General features: G+C 38.9%; 1 protein-coding gene across 4 annotated transcripts in view; it reads left to right on the top strand.

Moving 5' to 3' along the window:
* TAFA4 (TAFA chemokine like family member 4) overlaps positions 1-6,067 on the top strand; it is a 201,215-nt gene extending 195,148 nt beyond the window's left edge. For 3 of the 4 annotated variants that reach the window (XM_055110130.2, XM_055110131.2, XM_008963965.4), the window contains exon 6: positions 4,596-5,026. In XM_055110130.2, coding sequence (XP_054966105.1) covers positions 4,596-4,735 — 140 coding nt within the window. In that variant the 3' untranslated portion in view covers positions 4,736-5,026. Of the gene's footprint in view, positions 1-4,595 lie in introns of all 4 variants that reach the window. The other variant, XM_003811588.5, reaches the window with a different exon arrangement.
* The last annotated feature ends 8,833 nt before the right edge of the window (positions 6,068-14,900 follow it).

The raw sequence follows: 14,900 nt of genomic DNA, 5'->3' as shown, positions 1-14,900 counted from the left end.
GAACTTTTACATTAAGATTTTGTAAAATATATTAAAATATAAAGATATTAAGTCTAAAACAAAATATTAGAAAATATGATTCTACAATACATTTTAAATGGGAACTTTAGCTGATATTATACCCCAGATTATCAATGGAATAGTTGTCGGTTGATTCTCTAGGTAAAACCAGACCATTTTCAACATTAATTGCGGTTGTCAACTAACTTATCCTTGTTAGTGATACTGAGATGACTGGGATAATGATCTAATATCTGCTTTTATATCCAGAGCAGCATAAGTCCATGGAGTCATTTATTGGTGGTGCAAGGAGGTCAACACTCGTATCATTCTAAGCCATTCCCAATAAATTTCCACGCTATATAGACTCAGCGTGCTTGCTAAGCAAACCCTGCCTTAAGATAATTTCCCTATCTTTCCCTTGTCCCATTTCAGCTATTTTTTCCTAATTCCTTCCTAAGCGAAAATCTTGGAGTAACCCATGAATTAGGGTATTACATCCATCAATGATAAAAATTTTCTTTCATCATATTTCTTGTAGGCTAAGGAATAATATTTTGGAAGATTATACTTGTATTGATTTTTATATATAAATATAAAACAAGATCATGAGCAAAAGCCAACTGTAGTTCTCTTGGTAGAACGGCTCTCTATTTATGTGTAGTTAGAAAAGGCATTTGCAGGAAGCAAACCTTTAGGGGCATTTTGGCTCTGTGCTGGGAATGTAAGTTTGCTGTAGCTAAATCCTCAATGGTAGTGACATTTCATTTAGCACTTTGAAAAGTTGTAGAAAGATAATACAGTTCCCCAAGCCATCATGATACTTGGGCTGCTTTTTTAGTGATATGTCACTTGAGAATAATCTTGAAGTCATAAAACTTTGTTTCCTTTATTAATCCAAGTCAATGTGACTTGAACTGCATAAAACATTTTATGTCTTTTATGGATCTTATGCACATAGAGTAAATTTATTTGTGGATCTGTGACTAGCTTCCAGTAGTATCTTTTTCTTAAAATTGTTACTGACCTTACACCACAGGTAAGACAGAGGTCCTAGAAAAGCAGAACAATTGTCTGCCTAGAGGACATATTAACTAAACTGTATAACAAAATAGTTTCCAACAAAATAGTTTCCATTTTCTTTAAATAGTTCATGCACAGCAGCATCAAAACACAGAAAAGCTAAAATAAGATGGTCTCCAGTAAGCCAGCTATGTCAGAATTTTATTTTCCATTTAAATGCAAATATGAAAATAGTTGGCAGTTAACTTGAATATTAATAGCTTTAGATGAAGATATGAAAAGAGAGAGGATAATTCCCTAACTAGTCATCTTTTCCAGGTATAAAATATTGGCACTGAATTTACTCTGCCAACATAGTTTTCAGTGTCTCTAGAGGGGATGCAGCTATTGCTTCTTTTGGGAAAATATAACTCTCTCTGTGGACCTGCCTTAATTTTTTTTTTTCTTAATTGAAATCTGGGTTTTGCTGCATTCGGTGAGCTAAAGAGTTTTTTTACTATCTGGGGTTGCCATTTTAAGCCTTCTAACAAGGGTATGATATCTTCTTAGCAACGAAGCCAAGCATTTGCCGTATCTTGTTTGCGAGCAGAAGCAAATCACTTTGAATCTTAAGACATTTTAGACTTTTTAATGTTCTTATTTTTGAATCCTCTACTAAGGGTGAAAAGCTATGTCTTTAGAGTAGCAGTTCTCAACCAGAGGCAATTTTGCCCATGAGTAGACATTTGGCAATGTCTCGGATATTTCTGGTCATCACACATTGTGAGGATGCTACTGGCATCTTGTGGGTAGAGGCCAGGGATGCTACTAAACATCCTACAAAGCACAGACAGCTTCTACAACAATTTTTTGACCCCAAATGTCAATAGTATGAAGGTTGAAAAGCTGCTTTAGAGAATAGTATATTTTTTTCAGTAGCTCTTTGCAAACTTCCTACTTGATTCTTTTACTTCATTTTGTTTTTCAAAGTTTCTATTGTCTAAATATTTCCAATATTTCATATTGAAAAATTTGTACAGAATGGAAGCAACAGTTTTGTCTTCAGTATCTTCCTCAAATGGCTCTCTAATCTGCCTGTCTCTTGGGCCATCACCATGGGTCATTGTCAATATAATAATAATTTAATGCTATCATGGGAACGTGTAAAAAACACAGTTTTGAACTCTACCTCTAGGATATTCTGGTGTAGTAAGTCTGGGATAGGGCTTAGAAAACTACGCTTTTAAAAAAGTTGTTCTTAGGGTGATTGTGATCAACAGGCAGTATGAGGGAACCATTAGTCTAACTGAGCTCTCTACCTGTTCTCACGTTTAATTGGCTTATACCTTGCTTTCTCTGCATCAAAGGTAAACTCCCTGCCCAGGTTCCCTCCCTGTTGAGAGAACATCAATGGATCCCCATTGGAAACTGATGCAAAATACAGATTATAAGCATCTTAAATGGGCCTTCACTGCCAATCATTGTACAGGCCATGTATTTCCCCATACCATTGCTGCCTCCTTTTTCCACTTCCCCTTCTAAAATTCCACTTGTCTTTTAATGTCCAGCTCAGATGACTCCTTTACCCTCAAGTTTTGTCTTCCCTGATCTCTATAGTCAGACTTGAAATGCTCAGGGTACCCTAATGAATGGGAGTAGAGCTAATACTGGCATCTTAGTAGCCTTGTATCCATCAAAATTCAGTAGTAGCAATGAATCTTCCACATGTAATCAGTACAATAATAATTTTAAAGGATTTTAAAGGAAAATAAGTCTGAGAGCATTTTATCATCCAACTTCAGTGAAGTTGTCCAAAATGAGCTGGGCATAGGGAATAAGTTGCCTCAAAGAAGATGCTTTTGACAATTACATCCCGGATGTAGATTGATAGATCCAGAAAGAGCTAACATCACAATAGCCACCATTTCCTGAGTACAAACCATGTGTCAACCACTGGGCTGTGTCATTCAAGTCACATATTTTATTTACTCTTTGCTACAACTGACAGGGGCAGGTACTATTATCTCTATTTTGCAGATGAAGAAACTAAGGCAAAGAGAGACAGTCTACCCCATCACAGAACATGGCCAACTCCATCATTCAGTTGCTCAAGCCAAAGATCTTGGAATTCTCCTCGATTCCTCTTTCTCTTACATCTTTGTTCTATTTGTCACAACTCTATGACAGTTCAGGCTTGCCATGCATTCCTCATCTCTTCCTTGAACCTCAGAAAAAGGCCAAAGTCCTTGCATTTAACTCTCCCTCTCCTCCTTCAACCTTCCTTGACATCCTGTATAGAAGAGCGGCCCTCTACCCTCCCTGCTTCAACCTTTCTTTCCTCTATTATACTACCTTACTTTTCTCCGTTTCCCATATTATTAATTTTACCTGTTTGTCCAACCTCTTCCTCTGGAATAGGGATCAGCAAACTGTGGTTACAGGCCAAATCCAGCCATTGGCCTGCTTTTGTATGGGCCATAAGCTAAGACTGGGTTTTACATTTTTAAGTAGTTGGAAAAAATCAAAAACAGAATATTTCAGAATGCAAGAAGATTATATGAAATTCAGATTTTACCATCTATACATAAAGTCTGGAACAAAGCAATGCCCATTCATTTATTTATTGTCTGTGGCTACTTTTGTGAATGAAACAAAGGCAGAGTTAAGTAGTTGCTATAGTGACTGTATGGCCTGCAGAGCTGAAAATATTTACCATATTGAGTCCTTTCCAGTAAAAGTTTTCCAGTCCCTGCACTAGAAGGTAAGCTCCATGGGGGCAGGGTTTTTGTTTAGTTTGCTGTAGTTACCCAGCACAAACAAAAGGGGAGTAATATTGTTGAATACATAAAGGCCAGATGTCAGTTAATAGCAGCGCTGAGGTTTGCATACATAGCTGATTGGGTCTAAAGCCTGGGTATGGTGACTATACTATCAAATAATTTGCTTTGAAAAAATATTTTTGTGGTATAGGCACGTTAAAGTCTTACACTTTTTTTTTCCATCTGAGCTGGTATATTGACTAACACGTAAAATTTCTTACATGACCAATCAACTATAGAAACTGCTGTTCTATTTTCTTAGATCATAAGCAATCAGCCTGGATGTCTGAAAAATACAACCACTACCTTTTTAATGGATAATACAGCAGTTTTATAAAATAATCTATTTTCAAAAGTGAAAGTTAACTGCATAAAAAATAACATAAAAAAGGCAACATTTTTATCTTGACATGCACTGATTTTAATCAACCATTTATTTGAAAAAATTTTAGTGCCATTAACAAAGCATGCTCAGCATGCATGAACTGATGATGGGCGATGAGTGTACCTAATCAGATGGGATTTTTATAACCTCACAAATACAAAGCCAGACTGCGTAATACCCTCTTATGGAAGTCTTTGTGCATGTATTCTTTATATTTCTTGCTTTTAGGCTGCAAAGCAGAATTTGAACTGTTGATTTGGTGAGGTCGGTTATAGGTAAATGTACAAACTGATAAAGTATTCACAGTCAGGACTGTGGTCTCGGGGGCAGGAATGGTTATTTTGGTGGGTATGGAGTGTTGAATGTTCCCTTATTTTGATTTGTTTTAGGTAACGCGGTAGCGAAGAGAGAGGTGTGCTTCAATCCTGGAGGGGCAGCAGGAGGCGGAGCTCTTTTGCTTGGATTCCCATCCTGGCCCCTTTGCAGAAAATTGACTAGGATTTCAGCAACTTCATATTTGTGTATGTGAGCTGTGAGAGGTGGCATTCACTTAACTGGCCCAGCCCTCTCTGCTTCGTGATTTTATTTCATTGAATTATAACCACAAGCCACCACACATTTGACATCCTATCGGATTCCCAAGGAGCATACCTCCGAAATCCGAGAAGAGCAAATCAGAGTCTTCAAAATGGATCACCACTAAGGGCATGTTCATTCTTCACTTTCTTTCTGCTTTTACAAAAGAAAGAACTTGGATGTATGTTCCAAAGGGTCCTCATTCTGTTCCTCTTTTGAACTTTTCCTTTTTTTGAACTTTTCCTTTTTTTGAACTTTTCCTTTTGTCCTTGTATTAAAGTGGTTTTAAAGGGGTCTAAAAAGATTTTGGCAAAACATATTTGCAGATGTAGATTAGCTGGTGAAGAAAATTACTGCTAGAGATCAACTGATTAACTGGTAAAGAACGTTTATTTTATAACCCTTGAAGAATAGAAGGACATAGTTGGATTATTGTGTGTGCATTGTATTTAAAGAACATTTATTTTATAACCCTTGAAGAATAGAAGGACATAGTTGGATTATTTTGTGTGCATTGTATTTTTACCTTTAATTTTTTTTTGCTTTCCATTGTCCAGTTAGCAGAGATAAAATGAGAGCATTTTAACTTCAATGTACCATTTTACTGAGTGCTAAGGAAGCATATCAATTCCAATATTTTATAACCAAAGCTCTATCAGAACATATTTATAAAACTTGTTGGAATTTTTACGGCTTTTGTGTAGTCATGTAGGTAAATCATTTAAAATATAAAACAATCTCAATTTAGATCAAGGGTTATTTCTTAGATCAAATTTATGCCAATTATATGAAAAGATTTTAACTCTGAGACAGGAGTCTTTCAGTGCTGAATTTTTAGACTGTAAATGAGTTCTTCTTAACTTAGCTGTTTCCCTACTTCTGTGACTTCTGTGTTAGCCATCTTAGTCCTGATTGGCTTAATGATTTTGCAGCAGACATGTCTCCACATATTCTCAAATGCTGTCATGTGGAAACATATGAAACAGATGAAGAATGACTGACCCAGATTTTACATGTATAGTTATTAAAGTACATACTACTGTAAAAATATGGGATGAATTTTATATATTAAGAAATGCCAAAAACATAGTTTCTGCACCAAGTTAATTATCCCTGTCCTTTCACATTTATGGGGGGAAAATAAATACTTTAATGTTGTTTATAGCCTAACAGTTATTTGATTTTATTCTTGCAGAAAGATTTGTTGGCTAAATTTTTGAATTTGACTAGATGCTTACTAAATTTGTTATGAATAAGTAAAAAAATTCATCCTGCTGATGGCATACATGTTTTTGTGATTATTATATGCCTTAAGACTTACTTTGTGTTAACATCCTACCTAGGCTTGCACATTTTAAACATGAAAAAACTCCTTTTAAAAATAACACTTAACTAACTTTGGGGATGTTGAACTATATGGCAAAGTTGGCACATACATTTGGGTAGCTTAGTTTCTTCTCCCAAACCTATGTAGCATTAAACTTAGGCACACTCATGATGTTTTATGCATACTTTGCTCCCTTTAGTATTGAGTTAAATATATATATATATTTAACTATGTATTTAAATACACACACACACATATAAATACATATATATGGAAATTTTATGGTACATGAAACAGTGACTTGACAGTACTTCACCTTAAGGTACATCTCTGGTGAGTAAACCACTTCCAGGGAATCAGTGGTCCATTTGGGAAAATGGCAGGCCTCAAAGCTGCCATTTCATCCATTGTTGTTTCAAAGTGTACTTTTTTACTTCAAAAGTAAGGCCTGAAATGGGGCTTGCTTTGAGAAGTATTTTAATGTTATCATTCCCATTCCTTTCCTGTAGGGAAATAGGTATGAGAATTTTTGGTATTTTTGTAGAATTTAAAACAAACAAACATACCAGGACAGTTTTGAGGCTGTTGGTCACAACATGTTAGGACTCTGACTGGCACATGTAGTCTCAACTCCTGAGAAACCTTTGCCGCTTGTATCTGTGTGGACACAGCAAAAGTCTCCGTAAAGGAACAGTACCTAGATTTTTCTCTCTCTCCCTCATGTCCGGATGTGCTGCTCCAAACCATGTACCCCTTTGCCTTCATTTCCACATTGGAAAGGTGGAACTCTGTTAATAAATTACATTTAAGGAGGCTCTACAAGACTGTTCAGAGTTATTGGCAAAATTCTCTATCCCTCTACAAACCTATTTTTCTACTCAATTTGGGAGATCTTTATGAGTATTTCCATTTCATAGAGGAGAATTTAAGACCTACAAGATATTAGACCGACCCAAACTCACACAGGGAGTTATTACTGGAAATTATACAATGAGGGTCATGGTAAGATTCAGAAAATTCTAGATTTATTTTTCTCTGAGAGTACTTTTAAAATACTATTCTGTATTCTAGGTGTCCAGGTGATGGGCTAGCCTTAAATCTGTAGCCAGATTCTGTTTGTTTGCATCCAGCACCTGTGCTCTTTGCCACTATCCCAGTGTCAACAAACTGATGAAGAATATCATGTTGCTACCCATTTTTAAAAAAGTGGATGCCTTCCTTACACCTTATAGAAAAATTAATTCAAGATGGATTAAAGACTTACATGTTAGACCTAAAACCATAAAAACCCTAGAAGAAAACCTAGGCAATACCATTCAGGTCATAGGCATGGGCAAGGACTTCATGTCTAAAACACCAAAGCAATGGCAACAAAAGCCAAAATTGACAAATGGGATCTCATTAAACTAAAGAGCTTCTGCACAGCAAAAGAAACTACCATCAGAGTGAACAGGCAACTTACAGAATGGGAGAAAATTTTTGTAATCTACTCATCTGACAAAGGGCTAATATCCAGAATCTACAAAGAACTCAAGCAAATTCACAAGAAACAAACAACCCACCCCATCAACAAGTGGGCAAAGGATATGAACAGACACTTCTCAAAAGAAGACATTTATGCAGCCAAAACACACATGAAAAAATGCTCATCATCACTGGCCATCAGAGAAATGCAAATCAAAACCATAATGAGATACCATCTCACACCAGTTAGAATGGCAATCATTAAAAAGTCAGGAAACAACAGGTGCTGGAGAGGATATGGAGAAATAGGAACACTTTTACACTGTTGGTGGGACTGTAAACTAGTTCAACCATTGTGGAAGTCAGTGTGGCGATTCCTCAGGGATCTAGATCTGGAAATACCATTTGACCCAGCCATCCCATTACTGGGTATATACCCAAAGGAGTATAAATCATGCTGCTATAAAGACACATGCACACGTATGTTTATTGTGTCACTATTCACAACAGCAAAGACTTGGAACCAACCCAAATGTCCAACAATGATAGACTGGATTAAGAAAATGTGTCACATATACACCATGGAATACTATGCAGCCATAAAAAAGGATGAGTTCGTGTCCTTTGTAGGGACATGGATGAAGCTGGAAACCATCATTCTCAGCAAACTATCACAAGGACAGAAAACCAAACACCGCATGTTCTCACTCATAGGTGGGAATTGAACAATGAGAACACTTGGTTACAGGAAGGGGAACATCACACCCTGGGGCCTGTTGTGGGGTGGGGAGAGGGGGGAGGGAAAGCAGTCAGAGATATTCCTAATGTAAATGATGAGCTAATGGGTGCAGCACACCAACATGGCACATGTATACATATGTAACAAACCTGCATATTGTGCACATGTACCCTAAAACAAAGCATAATAAAAAAAATTTAAAATGTAAACAATGGGTAAAATAATCATAACAGAATTTCTGCTTGAGTTTAAAAGAATATTTGTATTTTATAAGATTTATTTAAAGGAAACCTGGCCAGGAACAACATTAAAAATATTAAACTGCTCTGTAGTTGGTCTTGGACTATAAGCTGCCTGTAAGTTACATATACCACTGTGCTCACTGGCAGATCACCAGCCCCTCCTCATGCCAGAGGCTACCTGAGAGTGTAACTGAGCAGTCTAGCTTGAAAATGCACTTTTAAACTTCTTTCCCCTCCTTTCTTTCCGGTCTCAAGATGTAACCCCAAAACAAACTGTAGGAACTTTTCCTTAGTCTTAAAATATAGCCTCAAAACATACTTTGAAACTCCATTCCTTTCCCTTTCCCACTATGCACTCCTTCTTTCCCCCATGCATATTTATCTAACTGTATGCTTTTATCTAATTATGTGCTTACTTAGAAGTTCCAGGGGCTAATGTTGAGACAGACCAAGCATGGAGACCCAGCTGCAAAATTCCAGACATTACCTCAAGGGTGGTTAGTCCACACCCCAGCCATTTTAAGATGACAGCCACCCATGCTCCTGGTAGACAATAGTTCTAGATAGCCACCAGAAGAAGACACGTGGACATTGTATTCAGCACCATTCCCCCATGCCTCCCATTCCAAGTTCCCTCTTTAAGCCCTTCTCCCCAGCCGAAAGTTTGAAGTGGTTCTGGAAAGGGTGAGCTGGCTGTTTTCCCCACGGCTAGCTCTGGAAATAGAATCACTTTCCTTTCACTACACTTCATCCTTGTTATTGGTTTTATAAGTGGTGAACAGCTAAGCCTGCACTTGATTACAAGAGCAGATACAATCTAGCATATGTTATGTGGATTTCCAAGGTTGCTTAAACAAGCAGATGTGGCAATATTGAACACCCTATGTTATCTCACGTCGACACTATTGGATGCAGAGGAGAAGCTGCTCCTTTTATGGGTCTATATATACTCCCTCGTCCACTACCATCACTACTTGGCCAGCTTCTTTCATTTGAATTTTTCCAAGAACTTCTTGTTGTGTATGCAAGGTTGAGCATTGACTCCTGCAAGTGGCAATGGCAACACCATACCAAAAATGCCTGTTTCACAGATAAACTGGAAAATGCTTCTGTACAAAATTCTTTGTGCATTATTAGGGACACACTGACCAAGGATAAATCCAATGCTAGTCTGTTGACTAACTTCACCATTTAGTGAAGCAGTCTAGCCTGAACAAACTGGCATAGTATCTGCATATAACCTACGCACATCCTCCCATAAACTTTAAGTCATCCCTAGGTTACTTATACTACCGAATACAATGCACATCCTATATAAATTGTCATCATACTGTATTTAGGGAATAATGGCAGGAAAAAAGGTTTGGACATGTTCAGTATAGACACAACCATCTTATTTTCCCCCCAAGTATTTTTGATCCACAGTTCGTTGAATTTACAAATGCCCATGGACTGTAATCAGCTCTTAATAAAGTTGCATATCATTTATGAATAACTTGTAGTCCAATTAGTCATTTCATGCCAAAAGAAAAACCAAAAAGCCTTGCCTGAAAACTGGGTCTTGAGGTTTAAGTGCGTGCAGCTGATAGAAAATTGTGAACAGGTAAGACTAGATCGTTTCATGTTTTTTCCTTGTTTCCAAGTCAGAAATTTGAGCAAGTAAAGAAGGGACAAACTCAAACACTCGAGAAGCATTGCTTCCTGTTGCCCTTAGCTGTCAATTTGGCAGAATGTTGAAAAACTCTTGTGCTTTCTTCATGGACAAGTAAATGCCTTGGCCTTTAATACCTATCTGGTGGACATCAGAGCACCACTGGAAAGAAAGATGCAGAACACCGGTGATCCCAATTTGATCTGAAACATGAGATGACAGATGACAGACACACACACACACACACACACACACACACACACACACACAGACACACACACACATTCCTTCAGGTTCATCTTGTAAAAAACTCAAGCCCCATTCAGCAGCCATATGAGGGGAAACAATCATTTCAAGTTACAAAGTAATCTTGTATACAGAAACTTAGAACAAAAGAGCCCAGTAAATAATTGATGAACAGTTACTGAAGCATGTTGGGCATCTTTGTAGTATTGATTTTTGGCTATGAAGAAAGCAGGGGTCTGCAATCTCATACTTTCGTCTCTCCTATTCAGTACTATCAATATTCATAGCCAACTTACATTTTAGGAATGTAAAAGTATGCATGTTTTATGTTGTTCATTTGGGCCCTTGCTCTCTGTGGATGAGGTCTCTGACTCATTCCTTAATTATCAGCTTTGATTTTCTTAATGAGAAGTTATCAAAATAGTTCAGGACACTGAATTATTAATTGAATAACTATAATTAATGATCAAGAAATGGACACAAGCAAATAAACTTTGGTTTTTTACTTCCAAGTCTGAAATACTATTCTCAGAAGTTCAGTTGGGTCTCTGAACTTCTCTGCCTTCTCTTTGAATTGCATCTTCACCATTGCTTTGTTACATGTATTAAGTTCAGTGCTCAGTGTTTTATAGGCCATTCACAGACAGCATAGAAAATAAAATCATGACCTTGCTATTTTAGCATTGCAATAACTGAAAAGAAAACATAAAAAATAATCCATAGTTTCTCACACACAAGTCAATAGAGTGGAATGCTTAGGTCAGCTCAGTGGGGGCATGGGTTGAAGTAGGAATCAGGACAAGACTTTGGAATATTTAAATATTTATGAGTGCTATGTATCTGACAGAGGACCGAAACTGATTCTGAGTGTCACAGCAAAGAAACTAAGGTAAAACCACTAAGTTTCAGCTTGAGAAAAAGCTAGCGACAACTCTTGAAACTGTCAAACTCAGAAAAACTGGTATTTGATGCTGCCATATGCTATTTCAATCACTGTCTTTCCTGATTCACTACTAGAGCACAGACAAGGAGTAGGAACTGAGCAGGCAATCTGTGAAAGATGCTGTGTCTGATGTTCCCAAGGAAAATGGATTTTGCCTGTGGAAAGTCAATGCAGATGGCTCTGATTTGGCCATGTATGCATTTGGCTTAGGTGAGAGTGAGCGAAGTAGTGAGGGATTTGCATGGGTTTTTGGAGGGCTCTTATTTTACAAAAAAGATTAGGAAAAAGTAATCTTGAAGACCTTTCTCATGTGTTACTCCATTCCTCTTCTTTAAAAAGAGCTATGTTGGTTTTTCTCTTCCCTTTTGACATCTCAAACACAAAAAGGGGACAGAAGAGAGTAGGGAACGATTCAGGTTCAGAACAGGGCTTGGAAGGAAGATCTGCCCAATAGCTAATGTGTAAAAATTGATAGATTTGACTACATAAAAAACAAAACTTTGTACATGACACAATCACATAAATCAAACTAAACTCCAAATGGGAATAGTATTAATAGCCTATATGGCAGACAAAATACTGATATTCATATATGGAAAGCTTTTACACATCAGTAAGGAAAAGATGAACATCTCAATAGAAAAGTGAACAGGAGAGAGGCCGAGATGGCTGATTAGAAGCCGCTGCAATCTACGGCGCTCACAAAACAGTGAGTGAATTCTGCACCTGAGGTATCTAGGTTCTCACATTGGGACTGACTAGGAGGATGGCTCAACCCATGGAGAGTGAGGAAAAGCAGGGTAGGGTGATGGTCCACCCATAAGTGGCAAAGAGCCAGGGGAACCCCCACCCCCAGCCAAAGGAGGTGGTTAGTAACTGCGTGACCCTTCCTGGGAAACCATGCTTTTCCTATGGATCTTTGCAACCAGTGGATCAGGAGATCCTTTCATGAGCCTACATCACCAGGGCCTTGGTTCCAAAGCACAGAGCTATGCAGAGTCTTGATGGAGTGGCTGCCTACCTGCTCACTGGGGCATTTAGGGAAACCCGGGAGTTTTGCATACTCCAGCCCCAGGAATTCCAGCAAGGCAGGAGATCCTGTGCATTTGCCTAGGCAAGGGGCTGAATCCAGGGAGCCAAGCAGCCTCATTCTGTGGGCCCCCACCCATGGCACCTCATAAGACTCACTGGCTTGGAATTCCAGCTGGCCAGCAGTGGCAGGCTGGAAATGGCCTGAGATGGATGGAGTTCCCAGGGGGAGAGGCAGCTGCCATATCTGCTGTTCCAGTTGGCTGCTGTAGCCTGCCAGTACTAGTGACCAGGAGGAATTCCCCACAACACAGCACAGCTACTGTGTCTGATCATGGCCAGTCTGCTTCTTTAAGTGGGACACCAATCCATCTCTCCTCACTGGGAGGGGTGTCCTGGTGGGAATTTCAACAACTGCAGCCAGGGTTCTAGGGACAGAACTCTCATCATTCCCTGGTGCTGCTGCTCCCAGGGGAGAGGGGCATCCACTATGTCTGTGGTTAGCAGACTTAATCTTTCTAGGCTCCTATCTCTGAGGAGGCCGGGTGGTCAGTGTAAGGCACCTGCTCTGCCAAGGAGCAGCCAGACTGCTTCTTTAAGTGAGTCTCTGATCCCATTTCTCCTATCTGGGTGAGACATCCTAACGGGGTCGCCACACACCTCCTACAGGAATGTTCTGGCTGGCATCAGGTCGGTGCCCCCCCGGGATGGTGCTCCCAGAGGAAGGAACAGTCTACCATCTTTGCTGTTTTGCAGCCTTCACTGGTGATACCCCCAGGTATGGGAGGGACCAAGGCAACTATGGTCTGGAGTGAACCCCCAGCAAACTGCAGCAGCCCTAGAGAAGAGTGACTTGACTGTTAAACAAACAACAACATTAACAAAAAAGACCCCACAAAACCCCATTTGAAGTTCGGCAGCCTCAAAGATCAGAGGTAGATAAGCCCACAAAGATGAGAAAGAATGCAAAAATGCTGAAAACTCAAAAAGCCAGACTGCCTCTTCTCCAAATGACTGCAACACCTCTCCAGCAAGGGCACTGAACTGGGCTGAGGCTGCTGAAATGGATGATTGACAAGTAGGCTTAACGAGGTAGGTAATAATAAACTTCACTGAGCTAAAGGAGCATGTTGTAGCCCAGTGCAAAGAAGCTAAGAATCATGGTAAAACATTACAGGAGCCAATAACCAGAATAGCCAGTTTAGGGAGAAGCATAAATGACCCGATGGAGCTGAAAAACACAGTATGAGAACTTCACAATGCAACCACAACTATTAACAGCTGAATAGACCAAGTGGAGGAAAGAATCTCAGAGCTTGAAGACTATCTTTCTGGAATAAGACAGGCAGAGAAGAATAGAGAAAAAAGAATGAAAAGGAATTACAAAACCTCAAATAAATATGGGATTATGTAAAAAGACTGAACCTATGACTGACTGGGCTACCTGAAAGAGATGGGGAGAATGGGGCCAAGTTGGAAAACATACTTCAGTATATCATCGAAGAGAACTTCCCCAACCTAGCAAGACAGACCAACATTGAAATTCAGGAAATCCAGAGAACTCCAGTAAGATACTCAGTGAGAAGATCAATCCTAAGGCACATAATCTTCAGATTCTCCAAGGTCAAAATGAAGGAAAAAATGTTAAGGGCAGCCAGAGAGAAAGGTCAGGTCAACTACAAAGGGAAACCCATTGGACTAACAGTGGACCTCCCAGCAGAAACCCTACAAGTCAGATGAGATTGGGGGTCAATATTCAACATTCTTAAAGAAAAGGATTTCCAACCCAGAATTTAATATCCAGCCAAACTAACCTTCATAAGCAAAGGAGAAGATCCTTTTCTGACAAGCAAATCCTAAGGGAATATATTACCATCAGGCCTGCCTTACAAGAGCTCCCAAAGGAAGCACTAAATATGGAAAGAAAAAACCATTACCAGCCACTAAGAAAGCAGACTGAAGTACACAGACCAGTAACACTATGAAGCAACCACATAAACAAGCATGCAAAATAACCAGCTAGCATCATGATGGCAGGATCAAATTCACACATAACATTATGAACCTTAAATATAAATTGACTAAATGCCTCAATTAAAAGACACAGAATGGCAAGCTGGATAGTGTGAAGCCCCATTGGTATGCTGTCTTCAAGAGACTCATCTCACGTGCAGACACACATAGGCCCAAAATAAAGGGATGGAGGAAAATTCACCAAACAAATGGAAAACAGAAAAAAGCAGGAGTTACAATTCTAGTTTCTAATAAAACAGACTTTAAACCAACAAAAATCAAAAAAGACAAGAAAGGGCATTATTATAATGGTACAGCGTTTAATTCAACAAGAGCAGCTAACTATGCTAAATACGTATGCACCCAATACAGGAGCAACCAAATTCATAAAACAAGTTCTCAGAGACCTTTAAAGAGACTTAGACTCCCACACAATAGTAGTGGCAGACTTTGACACCTCACTG

Source organism: Pan paniscus, chromosome 2 (genome assembly GCF_029289425.2).
Source record: "Pan paniscus chromosome 2, NHGRI_mPanPan1-v2.0_pri, whole genome shotgun sequence".
In the NCBI taxonomy this organism is placed as follows: Eukaryota; Metazoa; Chordata; class Mammalia; order Primates; family Hominidae; genus Pan; species Pan paniscus.
Note: the sequence above shows the minus strand (reverse complement) of the source record. Positions and strands in the feature narration are given on the sequence as shown.